General features: G+C 34.8%; 2 protein-coding genes across 6 annotated transcripts; one reads left to right on the top strand and one right to left on the bottom strand.

Annotated features, from left to right (window-relative positions):
* Positions 1-8,617: 8,617 nt before the first annotated feature.
* LOC100244272 (uncharacterized) lies at positions 8,618-11,781 on the top strand. Its single transcript, XM_002276131.4, has 3 exons — positions 8,618-8,877; positions 9,179-9,371; positions 11,058-11,781. Exons 1-3 carry the CDS (start codon positions 8,809-8,811, stop codon positions 11,630-11,632), a joined length of 837 nt encoding a protein of 278 aa, XP_002276167.1. The 5' UTR covers positions 8,618-8,808; the 3' UTR covers positions 11,633-11,781.
* A 4,728-nt stretch (positions 11,782-16,509) lies between these two features.
* LOC100245981 (uncharacterized) lies at positions 16,510-21,962 on the bottom strand. 5 transcript variants are annotated; one of them, XM_010655921.3, is made up of 5 exons: positions 21,557-21,962; positions 21,362-21,422; positions 20,718-20,997; positions 17,080-19,616; positions 16,510-16,982 (listed from the first exon to the last, which is right to left on the bottom strand). In XM_010655921.3, exons 4-5 carry the CDS (start codon positions 19,474-19,476, stop codon positions 16,686-16,688), a joined length of 2,694 nt encoding a protein of 897 aa, XP_010654223.1. In that variant the 5' UTR covers positions 19,477-19,616; positions 20,718-20,997; positions 21,362-21,422; positions 21,557-21,962; the 3' UTR covers positions 16,510-16,685. The 5 variants fall into 5 exon arrangements, with proteins under 5 accessions (XP_010654223.1, XP_010654222.1, XP_010654220.1 ...); XM_010655920.3 differs by lacking the exon at positions 20,718-20,997 and having other exon boundaries at positions 21,362-21,459; XM_010655918.3 differs by lacking the exon at positions 20,718-20,997.
* Between the last annotated feature and the right edge of the window lie 1,704 nt (positions 21,963-23,666).

The raw sequence follows: 23,666 nt of genomic DNA, 5'->3' as shown, positions 1-23,666 counted from the left end.
TTACAAAAATTTAATAGACCGGTTTTGTTTTAAAATGGTCATTTCACACTTAGGTCAGCGTATACCATTTCTTCTTTATTTCTATTGCAATTCCCGTGAGAGCTTTACTTTACGTAGCAATAACGTGGGACATGGCAACCCTTGGTGCAATCTATTCTCATCCTAATCCACTCGGTGCTTGAATAGTAGTAGTATGTTTTAACCAACGTGTTCATATAATTGAATATTATTTTTCCATTTAAAACTATTCAGACTAATTTTTTTGAAAGCATTACATGGGTTGCTATAACATGGGCTATTTATGGCAAACTTGTCACAAATTAACAAACCATAACCTACAATTGTCTCATTACGTACAAAATTGACCAATTGAATCTTCAAGGGCTTGCTTTAAAAACAGCTAAATAAAAGACCAATAAACGATACCCAATACTGCAAAATGTCAAAATCTAGAACATGGGCAATGGATTTCATCAATAATTTAAGTTAAACCAAAGTGTGTACATGTGCCACATGCCTCCATCCACTTCGCATTAGTATTAAATTAAATATTTAATTAATAACGTCTATGAATTTCAAGAGCTCACGATAATTTTTATTTATTTTAATTTGGCATGATTCGAAACAGTTCCAAAGTGTTAGTACGGTATTAAGAATAGGGGGTGGGCATTGAAGAGCCGTAGAGGAAGGTTGCTGGTTGGGCATTCCAATCGGGACTTTTTGTTGAGAGTTGAGAGTCAATGGTCAAAGGTCGTTATTGCCAACGCGGCCGACTCTTGCCGTCCTTTTATGGGTAACAGCGCGTTATTAGAAGAAAAGGCCGAAGGGGATGAAGGTTACTGAAGTTCGGGCACGAGACACTCGGCAGACAAAAAACGACTCATGCGGCTCCGCGGAACGTGACCACGACGTCTCATTCAACTTACACTATCGAATCATAACCGCAGCCACGTACCCTTTTTCTTTTCCTAATATGATTTTCAAAATCTGGCAGAGCCGCACCAGACATTTGAATCAGCCTGCCGCTTTAATAATTAATGCGAATGTAGGAGGTTTATATTATTAGGACGTGTCATGATTTTGAACAATAAACTACACGATTAGTCAATCACTTTATTTTGAGAATTTTCAGGCGCGCAATGATGTTTAATTATAATTAAATATTTTACTGTTACATTAACTGACTTTCAAAATTCTCACCTCATTCATTTCGTTATGAATATGCTAATTTCACTATTGAAATTCATTGATTTAAAATTTTTATAACATGTATGATACATGACTATATTGGACCAATTTAAAGAAAGTAAAAAAATAAAATAAAATAAAAATAAAAATTGAATATTGAAAAGTTGGAATTAGAGTTTTCAGAATAGGATTAAAATATTTTACAATTTAAAAATATTTTATATGTGAAATAGATGCTCCTTCTTTAGATAATTTTTTTAAGATCCAGTTTGCCACATAGGTTATAATCTCATTAAACAAGTGTTTAGTATAATTAAAAGTTGATTATAAATTATTATAGGGGAGTTAATTTTTTTATTATTTAAAAGTATTTTCTTATCAAAATTAAGGGTTTGGAAACTGTTTTAAAAATAATTATAAAAAATAGTTTTTGAAAATAATTTAAAAATTTGTTATATGATTTTTATAAAATATAAGTTTATTTGAAAACCTAATATATTTTTAGCATATTTTTAATATTTTTAAAAATGATTTTTATATCTAATGTTTTATTTTTAATCATTTTATATATTTATGTAATTATATTTTAAAATAACATTCAACAAACAAGTGATAACAATATAAAACAATTAAAAGATGTTATCTTAAAACACTATATTTTTTATTATTAAAAAAATATATAAAATAGTTTTTAATTGTCAAATATATTTTATGTTTTTTTTGGTTTAGAAAATAGAAACCTATTCTATAAAACAGTTCATTAACATACCTTAAGTGTATGACATTACTTTAAAAATTTTAAAGGATCACTATTATTGACAAATGGTTTTTTCAAAAATGACATTTTTTTTTTGTTATATAAAGACAAAAACATTTTTTTTTTTAAATGTGTGCTAAAAATATTTTAATCAAAATTATTTCACACGCCTACATAAAATCTTACAATCACTCCCTTTAATAAAACATAATATCTTACAATTTATCATGTAAACATTTTCCCCTCTAAATTAGGGTTTTACAAATTTAAAAGGCATCAATATGGGGTCTTATAATCATCCTATTCATATAACATGATATTATTGTTGTGTATCATGTGATTATGGGACTAACAGAACCTAGACTCTCATATCAAGGTTAGGACATCAATACTATTTGTTATAACTTATTTTTTATTGTGTGAAAATATTGTTCTTCTAATATCTCATATTAGTTAAAGAGAAAAGTCATATATATATATATATATATAGGGAACTTCTTTTAAATGTATATAGTATTTTAAAATTGTAAGGATGATGGTTCCGAAACGAATAATATATCCACACGGTGTAGTCATGATGGATTGTATCAAAGTTAATCTTTAATTATAATTTTTTGGATCCAAGCAACATATGAATTATGATTCGACATTCCGATATAAAGGAGGGGTGAGGTATGATATTCCATATTCCATAAGAAGAAGAAATTTCTAACATATATTTTTAATTTATGAAGGGCTAGACTCATAATTGATAATATCTACATTAAAATAAATAATTATTATATTAGAATTGATTCTTAATCTTGTAATTCCATGGGAGGCCTTATATGTAAAAGTGTTCATCTTATGAAAATACATTTTAAAGTCATGGTAGTCCATTGAGCACATAATTAATATACATATATAGATATATATAAAAGAAAATGTATTAAAATCAATCCATGATCTTAATACGAGAATTTGAGTAAGTGTTGTAATTAGTACAACAATATCATAGACACAAAAAGAATATTACATCAGCAAGGAAGTGTAATAATTGTGATATCTCAAATCAATTGATGGTATAAGTTTTTTTTTATAATATATTTAATGAGTTTATCTTAACCATACAAATGTTTTTTAAAATCTTGAATTGTTTGTTCAAAATGAATAATACATATAAAATGTTTTCATGTTATGATAAATGATTTTAAGTCGATCTATAATTAAATAATATATAAAATAAAACAATTCCTGAGTCGTGAGCCAATGAGGATGTTAGGACCCTTGGGAAGAAAAGTTTGTGACTTTCATGACTAATCCTTTACACTTTGGAAGCAGAAGTTCGTAACATTTATAACCAATCCCCAATGGAAAAAAGTGTGTGGAGCCAATTATCTCATGAACCATGGATAGATGGGAGGAACCGGATCGTAAGACTGACCATAATTACAGTTTAGTGTAAAGGTATTTAACGTGATTGGGTTGAAAAACCTTGAGAAAGAATTAAATCTTTGCCATATACTGACCGAGGCAGGTCTCAACCCTGTTTACTTCTTTTGAAACGCTTGATCGTTCTACATCAGTGTGTGAAAAGGCCTAGGGGCCAGGGCCAAGTGCCTGAAAGTAAAGCACAAATTTAACCATATAATTGAGTAGAGGAACACCAACAGCGACTCTACCAGCTAAAACCTAAAGAACCCCCTATTCGTAAAACCCCAGGCCGCACCCCATAAAAGGCAAACAGCTAGTACTTACAATCTTGAAAGTAGGGACAACCAGCCAGGGTGAAGGGCCCCAGGCCCCCAGGCCCCCAACTATGATCACTGCCTTTGTTCGCAGGCCATAACTATTGGCCATGGGACCGATGACCAATACCTGGACTGCTATGCCCAGCAGACTGTCAACTTCTTGTTCTTCTTCCTCTTCTCGTTTTTTTTTTCCAATGAGAAGCTTTCGAGTGCTTTTTCAATTTAGAACCATAAAATGCCATGGCATCAGAGTTTAGAATCTTGCAAGTCTACAAGTATGTGGTACCCATGTCTTGTCAATTTCCGACCATAGCAAAAATCCCAGGGTGTACTAAAATAAAGATCAATAAATTCTACTTGCATAATTGAGCTTAAAAAGGGCCCTCCCATCGTCCTTCAATTATGTATTGCACCATGGCACATGGCCTCCTGACAGAAACACTTGCAAAATTCCTTCAGTCGAACACGGCATATTTGTTCTTAAAAAATGGATATATGCTAGTAAATCAATTCCATAATCATACATTATAACTTTTTCTATATGATTCTTTTATCAAATACAAATTATCAATTCTTGCACGTTTAGATAACCATCTCATAAATATAAGAATAAATTTCATAAATTATGTCACTTCATTCAAAAAAATAATAATAATTAAAAAATGGAACAAATAAATGAGTCCAAAATTGACATTTACATTGGTTAACATAACATTAATTAAACATAATTGACTAATTAATTATTGGGTGTTCATTCATTTTGATAACATTCAATATGCAAAGAATTTATCATATAGTTTTGGTAATGCATGTTTCATGACATACTGTTTATCACAAAAATACATTGGACGTGTCATCTAAATATAATTTCATAAAAAAGAAAACAAACAAAAATGTCAGATTCAGACGGGGTACATATAAAACACAATATTTCAATCAATGAGTCGCCCCAAGTTAAAAGAGTCGGTAGGGCCCATAGTCAAAGTGGGGTACAAAAAATTCAGCTATAAGTGTCCTGTGTCCAAGCCTAGGGTATGATTGCCCTTTGAATACATCGTATTTTAAAAAGGTTATCTGTTTAAATTTTAGTTATTTTCTAAAAAACAACGATACAAAAATTTTGCCGCCGAAAAGCCCATGATATCTAATAATATTAGGAGTCGATTCATTCATTCAAACTAGACAATCATGCACTAAAAGGATTCAGCTTCTAGTGGACCAATGGGGGTACATAAAAATTAAGTTGAAATCAATCTTATCAAACTAAAATTGAGGGGCGCATGCTTGAAGGCCTCTGATCTTGCCACGTTTAACTTATGGGTCCATGCATGATACATAGGAGGGATGTTTTCTAGCACGTCGGTAATAATGTTGATGAATTACAGAATCTAAATAGGACTTATAATTTTCATTTTACTTGGATAAATGTATGGAATGCATAAATGGAATGTAATGTAAGGTGCTATGAGCCTACCTCTTTAAAAGAAGCAGACATGGTGAAAGGAGTGATGTACTAGGACTTTGTAGTGGGCCTTCAATGTCGGACAAGAGCTGAACCCTAGGCTGGATTGAAGCAATCAAAATGTTTTATATTTTTGCTGCATTGTGGTATATTGACTTGATTCGGAATCAAAGGAAATGAATTATTTTAAATGTTTGCTTAAACATGTAATCAATCAAAGGTGTAGAACCCATGAGAATACTTTCCTTGCTGTTTTATAAGGAAACTTATTTCATTTTCTGCTAAATAAAAATGGGACAAAAATGATATTGGGATTAATGTGATTATTTTAAATTAATATAATAACATATTTTCTCATATTAAACACACACATGAGAGAGAGACATACAAACATTTTTATAGTGGTTCGATAATTTTGTCTATGTCCATTTTTGTTATTTTCTTCTCCGATTGAGAGTTCTACTAATCATGACTTCAAACCAAATCTTAGTTTTATACATTTAGATTTATAACCCAATATTTCAAATGCTTAAATTGGAATTACTGAGGATTTAATATTTTCAATCCTAGTACAAACATGGCTCAATACAAAGAAAGAATTTTATAAAATTTGCAAGTGAAAGAATCAATATGCTTAAATAAAGAGTTTTGAATAAGAGAAAATAGATGAAAAACAATTTAATACAAGTGTTCTTTTGTTAGTAAATGTAAGAGATCTATTCAATTTTTAGAAAACTAGCTTGAATACATAAAACTATATAAAAAAAACCTCAAACGAAGTGAATTTTGGTTCAATCGATTCAATAATTATTGGTACATTTAATGCTTTACAAGTAATCATTGGTATTTTTAAAGTTTGATTGGACCTCAGTCGACCAAACACCAACTATTGGAAGAGAGAATTTTATGCAAGTTTGACCATTTTAATCGAATTAGGGCACTTTGACCATTTTAATCACTTTGACCAAGCACAAAAAAAATCAACCAAAAAGCTTGGATTTTAATTATTATTCTTTTAGTAACTTAGCATTTGATTTGAAGACCTTTATAAATGCATTTTTGAAAAAAAATTAAATCTAAGGTTTTTGAAGTAACATGCATATTCATTTAATTTTAAAACAAAAGGTTACTTTTAAGCTAAGACATATATGAATGAAGGGCATTTGAAAATGCAATAAAAATAAATAAATAAATAAATATATCTTATCCCAAGTGTACCCAAGGTATTTATCTTACATAGATTCCTTAATGATCGATTTTTTACATGATATTTCGATGTACTCTAAGCATGCTTGAACTTTCTTTAACATTTAGCAATGAAACCCAAAAACTTCATTTGATTTAAATATATTAGTACACTTAAACTTATTATATTATCATCAAAATGTAATTAGGATAACTTTTAAACTAACAAAAATAATGAATTATTTTTAAATATTTTTAATTGAGATAATAAAAAATTTAATCATAAAAATTTTAAATAAAGAGGTTTTACATATGATAGTATGTATATTAATGCATTTAATACACATTGTAATTATTTGGTTCATTATTATTATTATTATTATTATTATTATTATTAAAATAAACTTATTATTTGGTAGTGTTTTTATGAAGTGTTTTTGACATTTTTAATACTTGAAATTTTTTATCATTCAAGTGCATGGTTTTCAGTGTCAAAACGATGCTATTTTGATGCTTCTCCCATCTTCAACCTTCAACCTACCCCTCTTGCAGTGTGAAGCCATCGTCACGTCCCCCCACCCCTCGCTCCTCCACACCAACTGTGAGCCTCTCTTGCTGGGACACCAGCTCCCCATGATGGTACAGGTTGGAAGCTCCTTCCCGCGGGCGACAGTTGTTAATCCCCCTCCTCTTGTCGTGACCACCCCTTGTGTAAGGCTTCCTTGCCCATCCCCCTCTGTGTAAAACCCACCCCCCTCCCCACCCTTCCCCAATTGTCAAAAACACCCCCCACCTCTCCTCTCCCAACCCACCGTAAATTCTCCCCATGTAAGCCCCACTTCGGGCAGTGGCAGTAGTTGGAAGGTGAAATTTTTTATGTTTTATATTTAATGTGTTGTTTTTTATATTATAATTTTGATTTATTTATAATTTGAAACTAATTTTCTGATTTTCAAATACAATTTTAATCTTTTGAATAATATATAAATTATTATTTTTATAATTATTTTAAATTTTAATAATTTATAAAATTATATATTTTTTTATTTATGATGTCACTGGTTCAACCGTGATTTGACCGCCGGTTCGACCAGTGAACCGTGAACCAGTAACTTTTTCAGTTTAATGATCGATTCGATTTTAAAAATATTATTCAAGTGTTAAAAATGCTAAAACTGTTTCATAGAATCACTGTCAAACACATTTTTAGAACCAGTTTGGTAGTGATTCTAGAAAACACTTTTAATATTTCTAAATATTTGAAAATTTTTATTATTCAAGTGTTAGAAATATTAGAAACATTAGAAACATTTTTTAAAATTATTTTAAAACACATTCTTAGAGTGCGTTTGATAGTGATTTTAGGAAGTGTTTCTATTTTTTTTAATATTAAAAATTTTTTACCTTTCAAATATCAAAAAGGTTAGAAACACTTCATAGAATCACTATCAAACCCATTCTAAAGTTGTGTTTGGTAGTAATTTTTAAAAATGTTTTTAGTCTATCTAACATTTAAATGATAAAAAAATTTAAGCATAAAAAAATTTAAAAATACTTTCTAAAATTATTGTCAAACAGATTCTAAATATGCTCATGTATTACTAGTGATTTATGAAATTATTGGTAAAAATATTAAAAAGATTTTGTTAATAATTATTCTTAATTAATTAATCTAAATAATTTTAAATTGATTTTGATATTAATTTATATATATATATATATATATATATATATATATATATATATATATATATATATATATATATGTCCATTTGTATAATTAATTCTAAATTTCACTTAATTTTTTAAAAATGAAGACATAACTATCTTATAATATAACATTGAAATGGGGATTATTTAAAAAAATAATATTGATATTAAAATTTAATTTCTATTTGTACAAGGTGGTATGCCACTTTTATTCTTATTTCATATTATGATATTTTTATGAATACTTTAATAAAATTTCTAATTTTGATTCTCCTTCCTTTTGATTCCCATTTCGATCCCTTGTCCATAAAGTTTGGGAGACACTCCAAGTTTGACCAGTTACCCCAAGTTTAGTGGAGGCCCAAGGCTTAAGGCCTAGACCAAAGGCCTCCATGTCGGCTCCTGCGGCCCAACACACATCATGTCCATCTCAACGCTATTTTCTTCCTCGAATGCTTTGACAACTTACCCCAAGTTTCGTGGAGGCCTAAGGCTTAAGGCCCAGACCAAAGGCCTCCATGTCGGCTCCTTCGGCCCAACACACATCATGTCCATCTCAGCGTTATTTTCTTCCTCAAATGCCCTTGACTCGCTGTCTGATCCGTTTATCTAATTGTGACGTTTGAACGGAACCCCAATATTTGACCGGTGAAACCCTAACCCTAATGCTTCATTCAAGCTCAGGGTTTCGCAGCCATTGTCATCTTCAATCTGGTTTCATTTCTCCATTCATCTAGGGCTTTTCAATCCATGGTTTGCAAATCTTGAGGTTAACCATGGCGTTACCAATTGTCTCCTTACTCTCATTGAAGCCCCAGTTTGGCCACTCTAGCTTCTGCCATAATGTGAGTTCCATTTCTACTCGTACTTATTACTTTTCTCCTCCCAAACTCCATTGGTACTTCTGGAACATTCTTAGCCACTGGTTTATTCAATTTTGTGTATTTAATTTAATTAAGACTCATTTGCTTTTGTTTGCTTTAAAAGAAAACTTTTTTCAACCATGGAATGTCGTGAAAAAAGAGTAATTGAAGTTCGAAGTATATGAATTATGTAAAATCAGTATTGATTATGCTACAGAACTGTACATGGTTGATGATTGAGTGGAATGTTTGAGAAATTAATCAACTCAGCCCGATTTTCCAGGGAATTGTTGTTGATATCAGGGAGCTGAATAATTTGCCATGTCCATGCAATAGTACTTTTCGGATGCTTCCTCACGTTTTTTCACCTTCCATGAAATCATACAATTCAGTTCTTGCGAGTACTTTTGGAACCGGAACCCGAGTCCACAGTGTGCTCAGCAGTCCTCCTGTTCGTTGGCAGATTGGAACAGCCAGTATGTTTTCTTTGCTTTCCCATTCTCTCTAATATTTTGAGTATGGTACAGTAAGTTTTTCTTCAGCTATTGCATGTTGCTTCAGTGGAAAATTTCATTGGTTCACATGTTCTTGTTGTTCTTCTGTTCAAGAATTACTAGTCTTCTATTTCTCATTTGTTATTATGGTGTCAATTAACGATGATGGGTCTAGGCAACCGGATCATTTTTTTATGCTAATATTCCATGTTAAAGTTGGTGTATGACAGAGTCCTGGAGAATTTCAAGTGAAAAATAGGCTTATTTTCGATTGCTTCAGAACTTCAAATAAAACTAAAGGAAAAGAAAGGGAGAAACTTCTATGGAGATACAGCTGCTCTGCTAACAGGATGCCCAGACACAGGACCTGACTAACCTTTTTGTTCCAAAACTATGTACCACTACAACTTAAGAGGGAATGCAAATATCTCAAACAAAAATTCTGGCTAAAGTTAGAGTACTACTTGCAACTTTCGTCATCCAAGGTATCAACCTTAGTATCTAGAGCATCCATGTAGAAGATGGTTCAGTTATTGTGACAAACACACTGAAGGATTCAGGTTTCTACCCGATGTCTTTCCAACTTGCTAAGAGCTGTCTACAAGTCTTCAAGGGTTATGAAATGAAAATTAATTTAGGTCATCTTGGAAAGGTCTGCATAACAGTGGCTACTTTCATCTATATAGGTCATCAAGTGCAAGGTAGGAAATGGGAAGGTTGTGGAGTTGGCTAAACAGCCTAAGCATATGCTGGTGGCAATCTTAAATTCTTTCTCTTACATCTTTAATTTTTTTTTTCTTTCCCTTTTTTTGGTGCCTTTTATGAGGATTTGTGAAATAATGGGAATCAACAAAGTTTTGAATTCTTGTCATTTTGATGTGGGTTATTCCTGAAATCCAATGTTCTTGTGAACTCAGGATCTTAGATACAAATCCCTAGCATTTGAAAATTAATATTCTTTTTGACATTGGATTTCACAGTGGAGAAAATATATATATTGGTTTTGTTAGCACTTTAATGTAGTTTGCAAGATCATTATGCTTAACTATACTTAACTACCTATAGGCACCTATCAAAAAAAAAAAAACTACCTATAGGCATATCATGATCATTATTATCGAGCAATTAAACTGGATATAAAAGGTCAAATGAATAATCACTGATCCTTTTTCAACTTAGAAGGAAGTGATTTTGAAGTGGTACAACTCCCAAGCTAGTTTTCTGTCCCTGCTAAACTTCATTGAGTAGCTGTGCTCTAAGTACTGAGAATGTTGATGCAGATTTTCTTTGTGTCTTCTAGGCTTTCAGACCTTGTGCATACTTCTTGCATCCTAGGGGAGAACCCCCCTTTTATTGGGGCACTTAATATATTCTTATTTACCTATAAAAAAAAAACTTAGTTTCCATGTAGAAGCAAAGAATTGAGATTATGTAACAGTATCAAAATCATGTATGATCATAATGATAATAATAATCAAAGTCATATCTGATAGATAATTAATAATAATAATTGAACTCATAAACTAAAATGTACCAAAATGATTTAGCTGAGGGAAAAAATCGAACAAGAAAGTGATTATGCACATGCCTTATTTTGTTAAAATGACTTCAGTCATCAATTCTGAGATTTCAATTGCAAGCAAATCTAATTCCGTATTCATTCTGCAGCATTGCTTGGTCAAACTTCCAATTTATTTTCAGTAAGACCGTGTCAAGTAAAAAGTGAAGACTCTGAGGGAACTTTGAGTGGTGAAAGCATCTTATTGGATGAGCAGAGCTTAATGCGTGACCTACAAATTGCTATTGAGGAGGAGAACTATGCTCAAGCAGCCAAAATCAGGGATAGCCTCCGACTTCTCCATGAGGATAGCAAAGCTTCTGTATTAGCAGCAAATGCACGGTTTTACAACTCATTCAGGAAAGGGGACCTGGCTGCAATGCAAGCTCTCTGGGCAAAGGGGGAGAATGTGTGTGTTGTGCACCCTGGTTTGACGGGGATATCTGGTTATGATCTTGTTATGGGAAGCTGGGAAATTGTGTGGGCAGACTATGAATTTCCCTTGCAGATTGAGCTAAAAGACATCCAAGTTCATGTTAGAGGGGATATGGGATATGTTACCTGTGTGGAATTGGTAAAGACGAAGGGTAGGAGTTGGGGAAAACAATTTGCCATAAATGTGTTTGAGAGGATTGATGGTCAATGGTTTATTTGTATTCACCACGCTTCACACGTCGATTTGTGAAGCTACATACCAAGTTACCAACACATGAAAAGTCAACGTGTTGATATTATTACATGCAAGGGGAAGAATGACCATCACTTAATTGCATTTTCACTGTTGTACTTCACTTTGTATTCTAGATGCAGAGAGTTAATTTCGTTCATCCGAAATTTTTTGTTAGTGAACGACACCCCCTTTTCTCTTAAACCATCATCACGAATTTTATTTTATTTTATTTTTTATAATTGCTTGCAATTCTTTTGTGGTTCTCGGAAATTATGAAAAGATTTTTGCCAATCAAGGGATATCACTTATGGTCATAAGGGATATCACTTATGGTCGACTGTGTGGTTAGCCTTATTATTTGATAACTTAAGTTAAATTATTTTTAAGTTTTTAATTTAATATTAGTATTTATTTTCTTATTTTAAATATTATGGTTATTTGGTAAAGTTAAATTAAATTATCAAATTTACACATTTGCCCTCTTTGATTTTAACTAATATTTATCTTAATTTATATTTATTTTATTAATTTTAAACAATAAATTTATTTATAAAACATTCATATTTAAAGTATTATAAATTCATAAAATATTTATTATAATAAAAAGAGTAATGAATGTGAAATTATAGTTTTAAAATAAACTCGAGTACTAATATGGATAAATAAAACAAAAATAATTGAAGATCAGGAGTAAATGAATTATTTTGACTTAATATTTAAATTTAAAAATAATTTTAAGTTATAATATTAAGTTTTTTTGTCAAATATGTTTAATCTACGTTAATTTATTAAATTATATTAAGTTATTGCATTGATTTATCACACACCCTATTAATCTAATCTTAAAAGTTCTCCTTGCTAAAATGGATGGTGGGATCATAGAGGAGTACGAAGGATTATTAATCTTTTTTTGACACATGGATTGGTTTTCAGCTCTCCTTTTGAAGTAATGGAGTTGATGGTGATTAATGCAGTCGTCATATTGCTCCAAACCTTAAGCTTGACTACTGTTAATTCATATTTATTAAAAAAAATTCAATCCAAAGTACTCAATACTAACAAATAAATATGATGGAGCGATCAGTCAGAAGTTGGGCCTCAACTAGGAATTAAAATGCGTAGTATAATTTTGCCTCTCCCATATAAACCTCTAGGGATCAATTTAATCTCCCCATTTAATTTTCCTACTACTACAAATATTATCTTTTGATTAGAAAACCATTTTGAAATCCCAAAGACTACATTAGGATATGGTTATTGGTTAGTGCAAAATTGCTCATTATTATTATAGTTAAAATTTAGATAACTCATGGTTGTTGAAGCCTCGCATCACCGAGGTCCTCGCGGTAGCTAGATGGACGCTCCCTTTCAACTGAAGATGATTCCTGCCTCAATCAACCTGCAAAAGATGTTCGAATAGGTTGTCCGGACACACTTTCCGATGGTTTTGTTAGCCTTCTCTCTAATAATCAATCTTCCCTTTTTACTGAGTAAGAAAACTTACCTTCTTTCCTCGCATGAGGGCTCTTTTATAGTGTCAGAAGTTCTGTCCTCTTTAATGGTGGGAAGACTTTTTGGCTTGTCATGATGACGTTGAGGTAGTAGCAAAGCCATCATTGCCCTGCAGGCGGTTGTCAGAAATCGTGGGGGGGAATGACTTATTATCATTCCTGTCTTTTCGCTCTGCAGGCGGTTGAATGCGGGCTGTGATAGGTTGTCTAAAGTGACTCAGTATGGTCCTGTCGAAAGTGCTTCTAGCAGTGTAGACCAGGGTGGCCAGCGTTTCATGACCAAGGCTTTTGGTTAAGTTGCTAGCGCTGGGTCCGGACAACATATCCGGACCAGAGAGGGGATCATCCGGATAGTGGGTTTGAGAGTGCCGTATGCCTCCCTAAGGGAATCCAGATAGAGAGTTGGTGTGCCACATGTCCCATGGAGGGGTGCCATGCGGGGTTGTCACGTGGGTGTTTGGGGGTGGTCCCTACAATGCCCCCCTTTTAACCTGGCTATTTTGCCCGGGCAGAAAAGGCGGGTTAAAAATGATGCCTTTAGCCCCTTCATTTCTTTTTGGGGTTTATGTGCCACGTGGTGCTACGGAATGGGGGTATTTATGGTGAGTCGCCGTTCTTGGGGGGATTTCCAGGCGGCATGTCGTTTCGATAGTGGCGCGGTTGGGCGCCTGGTTGTTTGGAGTACCGAGGAGTCGCATCCCTTAAATAGGGAATCCAGCCCCCGCGATTGCATTTTTCCTTTTGCGTTTTTTTTTTTCTCATCTGTATTTTCCCTTTGCCTCTCTGTTCATCTTCACTTGTGACTGAGGGTCACTTTCTAGGGCTTCTGTTAGCGGCATTCCTATCACAAGGGCGACTATATCGCGACCTTTGTTCTAATTGCAAGCTTGTGCTAGGTATGTTCTGTATTTCTATCTCCTCATCTTAAGCTTCCTGTTTCTTCGATTTTTGCTAGCTTGTTGGGTATTTTGTTTGCGATTGGGGGTCAGAGGTAATGTTTAGGGTTTTTCAGGGGGTTTTGCTTTTGCTTTGGGCCAATTGTGGCTTCTGTTGCCCCCTTGTTGCCTTTGCGGATGACTAAACCGCATTTGGGGTAGAGTTAGGGGTTAGGCTTGGGGTTTTGGCTATTTTAGGCCTTCTAGGTCATTTGTTCTCAGACAACCTGTCTGGACGCACCCTCCGATGGTTTTGTTAGCCTTCTCTCTGATAATCAATCTTCCATTTTTACTGAGTAAGAAAACTTACCTTCTCTCCTCGCATGAGAGCTCTTTTATAGTGTCAGAAGCTCTATCCCCCTTTAATGGTGGGAAGACTTTTTGACTTGTCATGATGGCGCTGAGGTAGTAGTAGAGCCATCATTGCCCTGTAGGCGGCTGTCAGAAATCGTGGGGGGGAATGACTTGCCTTCATTCCTGTCCTTTTGCTCTGCAGGCGGCAGAATGCGGGCTATGACAGGTTGTCTGAAATGACTCAGTACGATCCTGTCGAAAGTGCTTTTGGCAGTGTAGACCAGGGTGGCCCGCGTTTCACGACCAAGGCTTTTGGTTAAGTTGTTAGCGCCGAGTCCGGACAACATATTCGGACCAAAGAGAGGATCGTCCGAATAGTGGGTTGAGAGTGCCATATACCCCCCTGAGGGAATCCGGATAGAGAGTTGGTGTGCCACGTGTCCCATGGAGGGGTGCCGTGCGGGGTTGCCATGTGGGTGTTTGGGGGTGGTCCCTACAATGGTGTTACATGCAATGTATCATATTTTTTAAATATAAGGTGTCTTGACTAGTTTATACAAGTTTTGCAAGGAAAACCTTAGGAGCAAGATAAGTCAATGCCCTATTGATTCCATTTCAAAAACCACAAAAATAAAAATGTGAAAAAAGTTAATGGTTCGCTAGGCTAAAACCTAATAGTTAAACAATCCTTTTTGCACTTTTAAGCTCTTTCCATACTTTGTTCTTTGTTTTTTTTTTTTTTTAATCTCAAAATGCCTTGTGGCATTCTTAAACCCCTCTCTCTATCCTTTTACTAGTGATTTGAGCCACAAAACGTAAAGCTTCACTCACTTTTTCTCATTCTCATCACTTATCTTCTCATGCTCCTTCAAGCAAGCTTCGCTAAGGACATTGCTAGTGCCTTGGGAGATGATTCAAAGTTGTCATCATAGCCCTAGCTACCATAGCATGCATGACACCTGACAATGATAGAAAGTCATCGCATAGTGCAAACTATTCAAGGAAGAGTAATTCCATTTGCTTCCCAGATGACAACTCCTTAACATTACTCCACCTTCCATAAATAGCTAACTATGAATGAAGTAGAGGGAGGGAGAAGCATGGAGTAGAACAATGTAGGAGTAAGAGAATGTGAGAAATAAAAGGGAAGAACTATTTTTCAACAAAGTGTAGTTGTAATTTTACATTTTTATTTATATTTTTAATTCCAATTTTAATTTTCACTTTTATTCTTTTGTCTTGGTACCATGCGTTTGTGATTTGATTGGTTTAAGGAGAGGGTTAGTTTAGGCTCCCATTCAATTTAGAAAAGATTACTGAACGTAAGTTGGACTGTTGGTGTAAGGGCTAAAACCTTTATCTCTGTCCCCATGTGTCATCATTGTTTGAAAATAACCTAAGTAGATGGTAGTTAGTGTAGTAATGATCATGGTGTAGAGTCTTCACAAGACTTTGATCAATCTTATGTCATGGGATTAATTGAGAGGGGTTAGAACTCTTCTAGTGGAGTCAGTCATAGACATGGGGTCACAAACTTCATAAATATGAAGCTTAGCTCAAATTAATTTTTAGTGTCTTAAAGAAGATATTGGCAAAGAGAGCAAAAGCTCTATGATATGGCGTCTATCTAAGATTAGGATCATGAGGGAAAAATGCTTAAAGTAAACTCGAACTTTAACCATTTTCTATTTATTTAATTTCTTGATTTTTCAATTCTCTTATCTTCAAAATTCAATATAAAAAATACAAAACACTTCCATTCCATCTCCTTCTTGAACCAATTTCTCAAGGTTTGACCATCTGAATTAGGTGCTATAAATTTAAAGTCCTTGCGCTTAGAGGTTATCAAGGACTTAAGAGGTTAGTTGACAATAAGAATACAATTCTGGGACACAATCAGTTATCAACAAGGACATAACAATATTTTGGCTATATACTTCAATTCGAGGCAAACCACTAAGTACTAACTTAATTTCCTTGGTTTTGATTCTCCATCTTCTCAGCAAGCCAAAATGGTCGCGTCTATTCAGAAGTAGTGTGCTGAAGAGACAAAGAGAATAAGTCTACGGAAGCACCCTGTGTTTCCCTCTGCATAAGCATGGCAGTCGTTAGTAGTTACTCTCCCAGGCATGTTGTTGACACGCTTTCAAAATGCTGATGTTATATGTTGTATTGCCTTTATTTGGTACATACATGGATTGTCTTACCGCTGATACTACAGAAGTTACAAAACTAAAACGGGCACAAATGTTGTCTGCCACTATGCTTAAAGGGTCTTAAACGGGCACAAATGTTGTCTTCCTCCAATTGCTGTTTGCAACCATGGGACTAGACTCTTCCAACAGGAGAGAGGGGAGGATATGGGACAAACTTTGAACCAGCATCCCCTTTGAGGAGAGTGGGAGTCTTTACTCCATCACATCCATCTGGAATGGGTTCCTCCGAAAGTCCTGCTTCTGACATAATGGCTTCTGAGAGAACAGGTGATTTTTGTTGGCTTGTAACTGCTGCGCAAATGGAGAATGCCTGTATCAGAGAGATTGTTGCATTGAATTCAACCGAGTAAATTCCCTCCTTGAATGGCACCATGCTGAAGATGAGCTTCTTTTCTTGATACCCTCCTCCCTAAACAGAAAATAAGGAACTAAGAAGCAAATTAGCAAATCAACAAAAAATTATAGAGAGAAGCAGGTGGTGCTCAGATGAAACTCATTAGCAGTACCTGAACAAAAAGATCAAAACGATTTGTGGCATTGCAATGGTTGGGCAATCTTGAAGTCCAACAACAGTGATCTTGGCTGGTGAGAATTTGAAGTTTGCAACCAATATCCCAACCTCCGCAATCACATGATCCAGAAGACTTCCATCGATCAATCAAAGGTGAAGGTGCTCCTCTACTGGGCAACCCATGCACACCACTTGGAAGTATGACAGTGGTGCTACAAGGATCCCCATTTTCTCCTAATTTACAAGAGCATCTATCTTCAGGCAAACATTCTTTGAATCCTTTCCCCATTAGATCTTTATTTTTATTGCTATCCCCTCCATGGTTCAAGTTCTCAATTGGAATTTTGATGACAATGGCTGCAAGCTCCCTGTTTGGCATAAACTCCGGTGTTTCCTCTTTTCCTTGTCTTAGGTCAACACCAACCAAGACAGACTCTTTCACTGTGTATTGGTTCTTGAGGTTCTGTTCAGACTCTGTGAAATGAGAGCTGGAAACATTCATCTGACCCACCACATTATAGACATAACTAGAACTGTTCCCTTTGCTACCTTGACTCATCCAGCTTCCACTCTTCTTTTTAATTTTATGAACAGAGTAAAATGTGTAAATCCAGCTCGAATCATCCTTCCCAGATGCAGTTAGTTCTTTCACAGTGGCAGCAAGAATTGTGCTTTTGTTGTTGACCACAAATTTAAACAAAGGGAGTCCATTCTTCATTGTAAGTTGCAAAACGGCTTGGATTGTTGATGCCTCATGCTTCTCATTATGAAGAGATTCACAGAAGTCTAAAGGTCTACATAAGCTTCCTTCCAATGCCTGGACAGTCTCAGCAGATTGGAGTAGGTTTGCTGCCTTGGGTCTCAGTAGCGGGTCCAGTAACCTTCTTAAAGGGCTCGACCTGGCTCTGCTATTAGCATTTGCCTTTTCTCTGCTTGAGTTAACTGAACAAGCAGAAGATTCAGATTTTGCCGGACCAGACCTGACTGTAACATATGTAGAGCTCAATTGTGGAAGAGCAGAGCCCTCCTTAAAACTGAAGCTTCTGCTCATCCTAGCTAGGCCAAGGGTAAACCGGCGATTAGGTGACGGATTTCTTCCTTTGGCAGTTTCCAGGTCCTGTTTTTTGGACATCTCGATTACAGCTGAATTCATAGGTTTTGTTTCTGACCTGCCTTCAGATTGCATGGTTGGTTTCTCTCTTGAACATGGAGACATGTGACATGCATTAGATGGAAGCTCCATTCCCTGAGTGATGTTCATGGATTGTGGTTTCATATCTGACTTGGTGTACAACTCCTCTCTACAGGGCAGTGGACAAGAGTGTGGAATTTCAGAAGGGAGTCCCACTGAGTGAATCTTCTCAGGAGAAAAGTCACCTGAAATGCGTTTTGGAAAATTTACTGTTGATTTTTCATCAAATAATTTTCTGCCTTCTGGGAGCTGAAATGCCTCTGAAGAACTGTTTTGAGGGAGATTAGTGGGTAAAAGGAGAACAATGTTCTTATGCTTGTCTGAGCAATGTTTGCGAGCAAGATCAGAATCTGATTCTTCTGACACTTCAACTCTCTTCTCAATTTCAGCTTCTGAACTACTCATCTGTTTCTTTGAACTCAATGAAACCCCATGCTTTCTCAGGTTTGACGATGAAGTCCCCATTTCTGACATCTTTTGATCTACATCCTTTTTCTTGCGCAATGTCTCCGAATAACTTCTGCTAAAAGGCTTGTCTGTATAGTGGAGTTTTCGCTGCCTACCCAAGTTGCTATTTGGTGAAGTTTCAAAATCTTTAAGGCATGTAACCTTCCCTCGGGCTAGTTTGGCACCTTGAGAAAGATCTCCCTTATGAGATGAACTAATATTAGAACAAGGTGACAAGTGTTGCTTACTGTGACGAATGCGAGTCCCATTCTGATCTCTACTAGACAAGGTAGATGATCCAATTGACGAAACCAATGATGAATTACAACCGGTGGATGATGCATTTGTGCTGCCTCTTTCTGGCACATGCTTCTGGTTATGCTTCCATTTTTCTAAGCTCTCCCAATCAAGAACTCCAAAATTCAAAGCCTTTTCTTGAAGGTTTTCTCCTTTTTCAATGCGCTGGAGATAACCTGGCAAATTTGACATGTGCTTGACAAGCTCATCATCTTTAGTTGCCTTCCTACTGGTGTGCTGCTTTTGGTGACCAGCAGAAAATTTCCGTTGGAACAAAGATCCTTCATTTACATTCTGTCGTACTATTGTATGCAGATCACCAATAGAATTTTCTACTTTAAACTTGTCTTGAAACTTTAGACTTTGATTTGCTTGGGGTGATTGGAACTTCTCCTTCACTATTTTTGAGGTTTGATGCTGCCTTGAACTACTTTTCAGCTCTAAACTGTATCCCATAATCCCCAAAAGATTCCAAATACTCCTCAACAAATTGTGTCTGATGGCAGGCTATTAAACATCATCACACTTCACAAGCATATTTTTAGCTGCCAGAGTGTGGTGCAAGTGAGGTTCCCTTTCTTTTGCAGCATTACATCCTGATACAGTCACAAAGATGAGGGTCCTTATTATGCTGAGTGTAAGTATCAGAACAAATGGCTGTTATTAATCTGTAGCCACAAGGTTAAGTATTTATAAGCATGGAAATCACATCATGATGGTCAATATGCAGGCAAGACGAACACTAGATTTTATTAGTAAGAAATATAAATAATACTTAACCTTGTGGGTGGGGGGGGAGGAAAGGAATACAATTTTGCCTAGGCATCACTGAATTCCTAAAAACTCACTCATTTAGAAAGCAGCAAAAAAATGCAATTGGAGAGATAATGATTGCTTCTGTTCCATATAAGCATTGACAACATGAGCAACAGCCAAAGTTTTCCTGGTTTACATGTTATCTAAGTGTATAAGAAATATAATGAATTTTTCCTAGTTTATATGCAATATGATAAAATAAGGAATTTGATCATATGAAAGTTCCTTTCAGTTTTCAACTCAGAAAGGGCTCAACTCAATTTGGGAATCGACACACATCCTTAAAAATTCATGTTATTTGGGTTTTACATAAAACATTTTATACCCAACTGACAATGCATGAGAAGAGGAGAGAAAGTATGGATTCAGATGAGATCTGAAGTTCTACTATAATAATGCTGAAAGCCAAATTAAGTATGACCACTAAGGCTACATCATTGTGAGGTTTGTTATTATACAAAATTTCAAAGAACATGGCAAAAGAAAACCCACATAAATCTTGAACCAGCTTCAATTTTAGAGAGTAAATGCTCTAGAACACTATTTCAAAAAGTTACATGTTGAGATTCAGCAAAGTTCCTATGAAGTTTGCCTAATATTTCATAATTTTTAACATCCTAAGTTCTTTTTTCTATCAGAAAAAAGTAATCTCAGCTTTGAACATCATAAAGAGAACAGATTAGTTAGACACTTAACCAGCCAACTTGTACTTCTAATACTCTCCTATCATAGAGAAAGATATTATGAAGCAATCCTTTTATGCTTGAACACTATTCATGAGGGCTTTTCCATGGCATCAATTGCTTCTTTGTCCAGGGCATAATAATATAAAGAAAACTTGATTTGTTCCCATTATTTGAATAGCAATCTTGCAGTCGTACCATTTCCTCATAACTGGCAGTGGCAGATCCAAGTGGGTTACCAAGTAGTTTATTAAGCCATAGGCCGATAACATCTTGGCCAAGATTACACACTCCCAAAAGCCTCACAAACTGTGAAGCAAATTAGAAATTTAAGAGACTGAGTGTGCCCATTTCTTCTGAATCCTAGAACTTGAAATGGGGAGCGTTTATATTGATTTAGTATTTTGGACTGAGAGCAAATTGTCCAGCGTGGACGTGGAGGCAGTTGCATTGGTCATGACTGCAGAGGTGCATCCACCTGGAAGCCAGATGCAAAATTAAAAAAGAGTTTGATTTGTCCATGAAAACCAATGGAAAGGTTTTTAAAGTAGGATAAAATTCCTAGGCCATTCTTATCAGAGCTTAAGGGAAGATTCCGATAAAAATCAAAGAAACTGCAAATATCTACCTCTTCATTCACTAAATTCAAGCAAATTCCACAAAATACTCACAGTTCATGCAAAATCAGTAATATGACTCGAATCCAACCATAAACTTACAGATCCAAACAAAGGCAGAACCAAAACATCAAATAGATACAACATCGAGCCTGTGGTCGGTTGCCAAGAGAACAGAAGAAAAAAAACAGCAAAAGAACAAAACAAAAGGCATTTATAACTTACATTTTCAATTTCTTGGCAATAGAACAACCAAATATCAGTTTTCCATCCCTTCTCGCTCATTCTGTTTTCTCATCAGCCAAACAGAGCCAAGAATTGGTCTAAAAATTTCTCTAACATCAAATAACATACCGGAATAACAAAACAAGAAAATGCAGGATCAAAGAAATCGAAAACAAGATCCACTCCGTCACTTACCGCAGAATCGCAACTCGGTAACAATCTCCGCAACGAACGTTGCTTAGATTAAAAGAAAAGTAACGAACTGATGAAGTCAATAACGCACGAAAATCATGATACGTTTTCCGCCAGAGCAACAGCAATTACTGACAAGAAACAAAGGGAAGGGTTTCGTAACAGTGACTGTTACACTGCACTACTTCACTCAAGAGAGAGAGAGAGAGAGAGCGCAAGAGAAGGCGGGGCAGGTATCCCTCTATCACATCAGGTGGCCGATGGCCCCACACCGAGACTCAGTTTCTTTATCGCGAATCTCAATGAGAGTCATGGGTCCCACCGTGCCCTACCTGTTGCGTCAGCGATTCTCGGGATTGGGTTGCTATTTAGCTGTAGCCTCTAGGGAGGTGGCTCTCTACCCGAAGTAGAATAATAAGCTTTGAAGTTTCGGGGCCTTCCACAATTGTCGCCCTTTATGCTCATTGTTGCTCACAACTCATTTTACCCGCCCCTTGTGCCATTATTATTTATTATTTGCGCTCTAATTCAATGCCCCTCCATATTTTAATATATTTCCTTAAAAAAATATTGAAATGTTAAAGATATGAAAGGAATAAATGATGATTTTGAGAAGTGTGAACGTAAAAGAGGCCTAACATATTCTTAACAAGGAAAGAGAAAGGAAGGAGAGTAGATATTAAATTAAATTCGCTAGGCGATGAAGTGGAATGATAGTTTTAGGGGGTGGGACTCCGGAGGTCAGAGTTAGAGAGCGGCCTGCTTTGAAAAGCAAAGGCCGAATAAACCCCACACCCCTTATATCATGGGAATCTTTTATCATTTTCATTCCAATCTTCCGCATGCATTCATCCCTCGCACCTTTTGCAGGCATGGAGTTGTGGGCGATCTCCATCCTTTATTAAAGCCAATAGAACAAATCTTAAAGCCCAAAAATTACAAGTACAAAAAATTTAAATTAAAAAAAAAAAAAAGTCATTGGTAGCTGCTTCCACGTTGCTTTTACTTCACCCAATATCTATAGCTTCTTTTTCGTTTTATTTTGAGAAAAAAAAAAAAAAGAACTGGGATAGCGAAGGTGTCTTGAAAATTCCAATTTCAGAAAATAATTGAAGTTTCAAGTTGGAGCTTTTAAAATCAGTGGTACGCTTCTACTTTACGGTTACTCCATGATAATGACAAAACGGCAGGATCTTCAGCTTGTAATTTTGGCATCACGTATTACTTACCACTTTTGTGATGCTAAACCAACCCACAAGTAATGAGAATTAAAAAAAAAACTTATTTAATGAATATAATTTATTTTTAGAATTTAGATTTTCTATTTTTTAATTTTTTTTATAATTTATTATAAATTTTTTATTAAATAAAAAAAATCAAAATATGTAACTTTTTCTAATAAGAAAAAATAACATATTAATTTTTTTTATTTTTTAATATTTAATAAAAATAAAATATTAAAAAAACAAATAACCTAATATTTAATATTATTAAACATTAAGATTCTATTTAAAATTATGTAAGGTAACAATAATAATGTGTAATCATATTGTATGTTTTACTCTCTACAAAATTTCAGTATTATTACTTATTAACCAACACTCTAAGGAAAATTGTGGTTTTTGATTAATAATTATCATGGATATTTTTAATTTTATTTTTTAAATTACCATAAAAAATGTACTGCAGTGCAGTGCGGCAATCTAGTATTTTAGTAATAGTGATAATAATAAATATTGTAATTGGAAAAGATTTTGTAAAAGTCTCAATAAAAATCCTGGTGCTTCCTGGTATTATCTTTTTCTATGATCTTAACTCTTATATATCACTTGTTATTGATAAATTATATTTGCTTTTGTTGTAAAAAAATAAAAATAAAAAACAAAAAACTTAGGGGTTCATATTTCGTCCATAGTTCCCACGTGTTTTGAAAATCGGATTAGATATCGAGTGGTCCGTGGCCCAATTCCTATTCTGATTTGGTTAGGTTTTTTGAACCCTTGTATGGTTGAACCGGCCCCGCACTCGGCTTGTTGGACCGGCCTAACATGTGGATTGGCCTACTTTGGCATAATTGGCCTAATCTCTTGTAATGGGCTTCATTTTTTTTTTT

This window comes from Vitis vinifera, chromosome 8 (assembly GCF_030704535.1).
Source record: "Vitis vinifera cultivar Pinot Noir 40024 chromosome 8, ASM3070453v1".
Taxonomy (NCBI): domain Eukaryota; kingdom Viridiplantae; phylum Streptophyta; class Magnoliopsida; order Vitales; family Vitaceae; genus Vitis; species Vitis vinifera.
The sequence above is the reverse complement of the archived record's forward strand: the minus strand, read 5'-3'. Positions and strand labels throughout refer to the sequence as shown.